The following is a 7,536-nucleotide window of genomic DNA, read 5'->3' as shown; positions in this document are numbered from 1 at the left end:
CGTACAATAAAAGAAGATTCGTCAACGCTATTCTACAAAAAGATATACTCTAAAAGAAATTACTTATATTTAAAAAAAAATATAATAAATAAGGGAGTCTATAAAGCCAAAGCGTAAGCAATCATTCTTATAGTCCTAATAAATTTATTAATCCTCGAATTATTTTAAGGAAACGAAGTTATAAATTATACCCAATACTAAAGCGACGTTAGGGAACTAGAGCTCTCTATTTCCGTCGTCGTCCTAAACCATAATCATAATAATATTATACCCCTCTATAAGAATCCGCTTATCTCCCGCCTATATATAATTATTAATATTTAACGGGGTAAAATCTTCGAAGCGACTAACTTTATTAAAAATATATATTATTATACTTAAATGGAAAATTATGAAATCTCTTAATAAGTATATAGCACTATATTTCGCTATAAATATTAAAAAATTACTCTTACCTACCCGGCAACTATAGAGTTAATTATCTTACTCCTTATCGTCCCACTACATTTATAAACAGTTAACGGCCTCTTTAAATATTTTATCCTTTTTAAAATTAGTATATACGCACTTTTTAATAGTAGGACTTTCAATCCAACTTTTATAGGCTAATTATAACCTAACTTAGTAATACTTATCTAAATTATAGCCCGGCTACTTATAGAATTTATATAGGGATCGATACAATCGTTTATTCGCTAGTAGGGACGAGGAGGAAATATACTTATTCTTATTAATATTCTTCCTAAATTTACTATCTTATAGCCTCTCCTCGTCCCTCTACTTCTAAACTAGGGTTTTATTCGTCGCTAAGAGCGTCCTCTGCAACGGGGCTTACTACTTAATATAACTATAAATATAGTACCCTTAAATAGGGGAGCGCGACCCTTTCCCTAAATAATACTCGCTATTATTACTTTACGAAAGTCCTTAGCTACAATACGGAAAAAAGTTTTAAAATTAAAATTTCTTTCGATTTCTTTATTATACTAGAACTGGTAATTATTTGCCCAAAGGGTATAAGGACTCGACCTTATAATTATATAGAACTCTAGGAATTATAAATCTAATTTATTTATTCTAATAATTCCTCTAATAATATAAAAGGCTCTAGTTGCCTCCTAATAAAAAATCTAATTATATTAATTATAGTTAGTTCTACTAGGGGGCTTAAAAATATCAATAAATCTAACTCAGACGAGCTTTTTTATCTTACGGTTATTAAAAGCGGTAGATTTACTAAAATTATCGTACTATTCGTATAGATTAATACGTTTAATAAAGTTAATCTCCTAGTAATTATTTCCAACAGTTTTAAATATCTAGCGATTTAACGTAGTCTTCTTAATGCCCAAATTAAAGAAGGTTTTAACTTCTATACGCCAATCCAACTTCTTAATTATATAATTATAATAATCGCACTTATAATAAAAACTATAAAACTTAATAGCAATAAATAAAGTAACCTTCCTATCCTTCTTAACTTCTTTAATTTCTCTAATAGGAACCTCCTCTTAGTAGTTAATAATATTGGGTTCTATTAGTTCAATTAGCTAAAGAACGTAGTTATTTGGGTCGATATACTTCTAAAGACCCAAATTTTAGGCTATAAAAATAAAAGCATCTTCCCAAGCCGGCCAGTCCCTAAGGCTATTAAAAGCAACGCTATTAATTTTAATTATAAATATTATTAGTAATCGTTTAATCGGTTATCATTACTGGTGATAGCTTCAACGGTCAAATCAATAAGACTCTTAATTATAATATTACTAGCAATAATCGATATAGTGTTCAATATAGCTTGGTTGTGTGTGTGTGTAAGACTGGCTCTACAGACTCGAAGCTCTGGCATCTGGGTAAAAATCCCGCATATCCCAGTCAGGTTGGGCACGTGCACGCCCAGTGGATCCCCTGGCCTCTAACAGTTTTCATCACTTGATAGGGCTCAGGAACAGACTCGGCATGCGACTAACCCACGTGCATCGCCTGTCACGATACGGTCCACTTAAAGTCTTAAACCCAAGCCCGTTTTACCCCGGATCCATCCTTCTTGCCCCTGACAAGACTTGCCTCGCTTGACTCCCATTTCCCAAACAGGTGTTAGACTGTTATGAAATCCCGTATCCTTGCGCTCTAGGAGCACGCAATGGCATTACAGACCAAAACGCACCATAGCTGTTGTTCTGAAGTTGGAAAACGAGACCAATATCCCTTGCCTCGAACCATCCTCCCTGCAAAGACCAATCTGGTTCATCAAGTCCAGCCGTGCAGCAGACCACTATCGAATCAGAACCCTCAAGGATGTTGATTGGTGAAGGGTAAAACGGGAAAAAAGTCCGGGACAATGTACGTAACCCGGCGCCCCAAGCCCCCAACCCAAGCCCGTTCCTGGACACTACATGTTTCTTGGGTCCTCCGTTCCTGAACACCTGCAACACTGATGGGCACACCAAACGTTCCAAGACATTGGGCCCCCATGGACCTCATTCGGTCCATCCCTGCCGACCCTTTCCCTCTCCCTTGAAGACTTAGACGAAGGACTGGGCCAAGACAAGCCACAACCATCATCCGAAGAGGGTTTCGCATGAGCATATTGCGTGTGATATTGTGTGGGTGTATGAAGTCAGTCACAAAGGTCGAAACTCGGCGGACGAGACACGCGCAAAGTCTGGTCGATCCATGGCCGTCAAGAATTTGGCTCGGACGCTTGGTGAATCCTCCGTCCCGTGCCGGCCATCCATCCATCACCTTCCTTCCTTTCTTTCTACTAGTCCAAGCCTGCCTACCCACACTCGGCCTGCCTGCCGGTCTTGCATGTGTCTAGATGTCCATTGTCTGCCCGTCCAAATTACTTTTCCATTTTGGCCCATCCAGAATCGCATGAGAAGTCTCCTGAGAACATTTGTTACGCGTGATCTAATCTCTCGAACGGTAGATATCTCGGCAAAGCCACGAGCCAACAAACTTAGACGACTACTACCGTGACAGAATACCACCCCTTCCTGCATTCTGCTCTCGGATAACACACCAAGTTAAGGCAGACACACAGCACTGGAAGAAGGGAAGAAGAAAGCTAGAAGCTTTTCGCAACTGAACTGACCGGAGCCCTGGTATAAGGCCCGGCACGCTGGAGACGCGCCGTTTGTGGAAAGGATTTCCCACCTTTTTTCTGTTTGCCGATTTCCTGTTCACGATATCAACATCTTCTCACACACAAACATCAGCCCACCCGAGTCCCTCCTTTGACAACAGCATACGCCACCGGGTCTATCCACTCCTTTCCATCTCCCCTTGAAGGGTGAGCAAACATCGCAGAGTGACAAAACAGTATCAACAGCGACGAATCAAGAGAAGACCTGAATAACGACGAAGCAAACAACACAACCAGAGAATGCTATCCAGACGATAGTCCATCAACATCAAAATGTGGATCGCCGACGGGGCCGTGGCGGTGGTGGTGGTGGACATCACTTTCACCGCGCTGGCCTTCATTACTGTGTGTTTCCGACTGTTTACAAGGGTGGTTCTGGTCAAAAATGTTGGGTCGGATGATTACTATATTGTTGGATCGATGGTGAGTTTACTTCACTTCCTTGTGTTTTGGGTCTGGAGGTTACCTTAAGGTGAATGGAGCGGGGGTTGTCGCCCGGGAAATAGCTGGAGAACAAAGAAAAGAAACGGACCGGGCCGCGCTTATGGTCCTTTTTCCACGTGGTGATGCTTGTCCAGAAGGCTTACGGCAGGGAACCATGGGATTGGGCGGTGACGGGGATGAAGCCATTCCCCTGGTGCTTGTTGGATGTCGATCACTGCTGGATGGAGGTTTGGAAGGAACTTCAATGAACATGGGCGTGATGGGCTAACATTCACCCTGGTTGATAGGTATCGTCGATCGCTTATCTTACCGTGGTGATGATGCGTAAGATCCAACCTCTTCCCCAATACTGTATCTAATAAAGAACCATTGCGACTGACAATGACTTGCAGAGATCAAAGCCGGACTAGGGAGACATCTCACGAGTGAAGATGAAGCAGTCGGGTTCCTATACGTCAGTCCAACCAAGCCCCAGACATACCTAGTAAAATGACGACTTGACCCTGACCAAGACTCTCAACAGGCCCTATGGGCAACCATCTGGATCTACTCCCTCGCCCTCATGTTCGTCAAGATATCCATCACCGTCCAATGCTACCGCGTCTTCCGCACTCCACGCATGCAAAAGTTCTTCAGAATCTACTTCGTCCTCGTCGCCATCTACGGTCTCTGGTCCGTCTTGGGCACTTTTTTTACTTGCTGGCCCATCAACCTCTGGTGGGAGATGGTCCGGCGCGAGGGGCGTCCGGAGGGATTCTGCATGGATAAGAACATAATCACTTTTGCCAATGCGGGCATCAACATCGCTTCTGATCTGGTCCTGGCTATTATTCCCATCCCGTTGCTGTGGAAGCTGCAGATTCCAAAGAAGCAGAAGTTCATTCTGACGAGTCTGTTTGGGTTGGGCATGTTTGCCAGTGTCATGAGTATTGTGAGACTGTCCTCGTTGCAGCAGATTGCGGTGGCGCCTCCTGAGGAGCAGTCGGGTATGTCTCGTCTCCCTTCGTTCCCTTTCCTCCTTTCTTGCCGTGCAGTTTGCTGACCAAAAGAAACAAAACAGTAATGGGCGTCTCCATAGCCATCTGGTCCTGCATCGAAGTCAACATCGCCATCATGTGCGCCTCCGCTCCGGCCCTCAAGCCACTAGTACAGAAAGTCTTCCCCAAGATGCTCCTCTCCGATCTGTACGCCAAAACAAGGGGCGCTTACCACGCTTCCAAATCCAAGTTCGGCGGTGGCGGCGGCGGACTCGGCGGTAGTGGCAAACATGGAGGAGACGGTAAATCAGGATCAACATCCGAGCATTCCGGCATACGAACCCATACAAGATCAGCCCACAGTATCGGCGGCAGCGCCATGCGCTCCGGTAACCACTGCCGACCGGGTGAGATCCAGGTTGAGCACGAGATTGAGATGAAGAGTGTGCCGATTAGTGAGGTGTTGGGCGAGGGTCATGGAGTGCATGGGCATGGGAGCAACATGAACGGCATGAACGGCATGAACGGCATGAACGGAGGACTAGGCTCAGAGGAAGACATTGGAGGGGGTATCGCGGGGAGGATTAGTCCAGCGGGGAGTGAGAGGAATCTGGTGTGGCAGGAAAATGATGCAGTGCCGTTCTATGGGACGGGACAGGCGCAGGGTATGATAGGGCAGGGGAAGAAGGTGACTACTCTTACGACTTGTGAGGCGACGAGTAGGCAGGAGGCGAGGGAGAGGGAGCCTAGGGAGATGGTTTGATGATGTATGGAAATGGGATGGGGAATGGGGGTTTGACTCTCAGTGAAGTGATGTGGACTGTATACCTAACATTGTTTTCTTTTGTTTCTTGGTGTGCTAGGTACACCTCTAGGTAGGTAGGTAGACTTCCCTTTGTTCGAGGGGGATAAAGAAAAGGCAAACGATTGAAGCAGACGTTCCTAGGTACTGTAGCTAATGCTGCGAGCGCTGGCAGGACCGTGAATGAGCGAGTGCGACAGACATCATCACCACCTCGAAGTATTCGGTGTCGTGTCTATGGTGTTATAAAGGCGGCCATGTATGTAATAGGTTCAAAAACTACCTAACCTAACCGCTTCACTAAGGTAGCAAGCATGATGCCTTCCTTTCTCTTAACATCTTCCGTGGTCGTCCTCATTCAGCCATCCCAACTAAAGGCCTAACAACAACCCCAACCCCCTCATTCCCCACCACTCTCAGCTGCCCCTTCCCCGTAGGGCCCGTACCAGCAACACACCAACACTCCCCCTTATTCGGCCCATCGATATACATAATTCCAAACAGCCGCCACGTCTTTTCTTTCCAGAAAAAAATTGATCCCGTCGCACATGCCCCAGCATTGTTCGAGTTGTCTGCACACCCCTCAAAGGGCCGGCGAGGTCCAGTCTTGTTTTGATGATGGGGAGGAGGCCGGGGGGGAAAGGGGGGAGGTTGGAGTCGCAGAGGATTTGGTATTTGAGCGGTTGGGGTTCTGATGCTTGGGGCTGGGGGGAGAAGGAGGAGGGGGAGAGGGAGGAGGAAGGGGAGAAGGAGGAGAGGAGGATGGTGGAATTGGAGGTTGGGCAGGTGAGGTGCGACTGGGCGTTTATGTTGGGCGTGGAGGTTGATAGAGGTAGGGTTTGGATGGTGATGGTTGTGGCTGTAACTGTTGCTCTACTGGTATCTGTGGTGGTCGGTTGTGATGACGATGCTGTTGTTGCTGTTGTCAAGGTGGAGGAGAGAGAAGTGGTGATTTGGGACTGCTGGGCGGCGGGACAAGCGGATGGATCTGTGGTTGTTGTACCTACTAGTGTTGGTTATCCCGATCTTTCTCTACACGCCTCTGAAGGGAAGGAATGGGTTGACGGATCATGACCGAACCAGGACGAAGACAAGAACGAAAACACACCTCCATCATGACTTCCACCACCGCCCGTCTGCCTCAACCCCACCCCCAGTCCAACACCCAACCCAATCGCCGCCGCCACGGTAACGACCAAAGCAACAACCAACGCAAACGTCGACCTTCGCATCCCATATATCCTCTGTTCCCACGTCCGTTTTGTTGCTGCTGGCGGCGGCTGCACATGTTGAGAGAACTTCTCAAACCCGGCGGACGTCATCGGTGTGACATGGAGCGCCTTGTTCCGGACCCCGTTGACGTCGACGTACTCATGGGGTGTGTAGTGTGCTGCAAGGGGTTGTGGTCCGTCGTTTTCTGGCAACGGGCCTTGCTTTGGCGGGACTGCGGGAGGGATGGCTTGCTTCATCCACGTCTCGTCGAGAGGAGAGGTATGATGCGGCTCGAGAGTCACGCTGCCTGTTCTTGTTTGTTGGCTGTCTGTGGTGTGGGAGTGGCGGTCGGCGTCCATCGTAGAGGTAGCTAGAGGGAGGCAGGGGGAGGGATCCTACAGAGCTGGCATGCGATGCATGGAAGTGCGGTAATAGAGAGAAGGAAATGAGAAGATCTGACCCTGAGACAGCTCTCGGGGTTGGAAATACTGATATCCCAACTCTTGTGCCGCATCATCAGGGGCACTCAGTCGGGGGCTGGAATAAGGCGTGGCGATTCGGGGCTGTGGTGAACTCCATTTGATGTTACATCGACCCGGTCAATTTGATGAATGAAGCAATGGCCATTTCAGCTTTCAAGATGTAGGTCCTAACCTTTGTGGGCCCCAATTACTGTTGCAATCTCTTGTGCCTCGAGACCGCATCGTATTGGTATTGGGACGTGGGAAGTAAATTGAGGAACGGAACAGGGTAGTAGTACTATTGACAGGCTTACATGAACGATCATGGGCTCGCTCGCCCTGTTCGAAGCCGTCATCCTTCACGATGTCAGTGTGCCGAGCTCTGGCGACGTGTATCGCTTCTTCCTCGGTCGATGCATGCAGAGAGTGTGGGCTTGGGGTACACGATAGCACCTGGAAATAAGCTCCCAAAAAAGATGGGAGGCTGAGTTT

The 7,536-nt window shown here is 47.1% G+C and overlaps 2 protein-coding genes across 2 annotated transcripts; one reads left to right on the top strand and one right to left on the bottom strand.

Annotated features, from left to right (window-relative positions):
- Positions 1–3,421: 3,421 nt before the first annotated feature.
- B0H65DRAFT_420210 (uncharacterized protein) lies at positions 3,422–5,332 on the top strand (the record flags this gene model as incomplete). The annotated part of the gene is made up of 5 exons (XM_062824263.1): positions 3,422–3,571; positions 3,880–3,916; positions 3,985–4,046; positions 4,116–4,578; positions 4,653–5,332. 5 exons carry the CDS (start codon positions 3,422–3,424, stop codon positions 5,330–5,332), a joined length of 1,392 nt encoding a protein of 463 aa, XP_062683879.1.
- Positions 5,333–5,426: 94 nt separating this feature from the next.
- B0H65DRAFT_455184 (uncharacterized protein) lies at positions 5,427–7,004 on the bottom strand. Its single transcript, XM_062826230.1, has 3 exons — positions 6,480–7,004; positions 5,548–6,374; positions 5,427–5,449 (listed from the first exon to the last, which is right to left on the bottom strand). Exons 1-2 carry the CDS (start codon positions 6,940–6,942, stop codon positions 5,788–5,790), a joined length of 1,050 nt encoding a protein of 349 aa, XP_062683878.1. The 5' UTR covers positions 6,943–7,004; the 3' UTR covers positions 5,427–5,449; positions 5,548–5,787.
- Between the last annotated feature and the right edge of the window lie 532 nt (positions 7,005–7,536).

Source organism: Neurospora tetraspora, assembly GCF_033439725.1.
Source record: "Neurospora tetraspora strain CBS 560.94 chromosome Unknown B0H65scaffold_2, whole genome shotgun sequence".
Classification (NCBI taxonomy): Eukaryota; Fungi; Ascomycota; class Sordariomycetes; order Sordariales; family Sordariaceae; genus Neurospora; species Neurospora tetraspora.
Note: the sequence above shows the minus strand (reverse complement) of the source record. Positions and strands in the feature narration are given on the sequence as shown.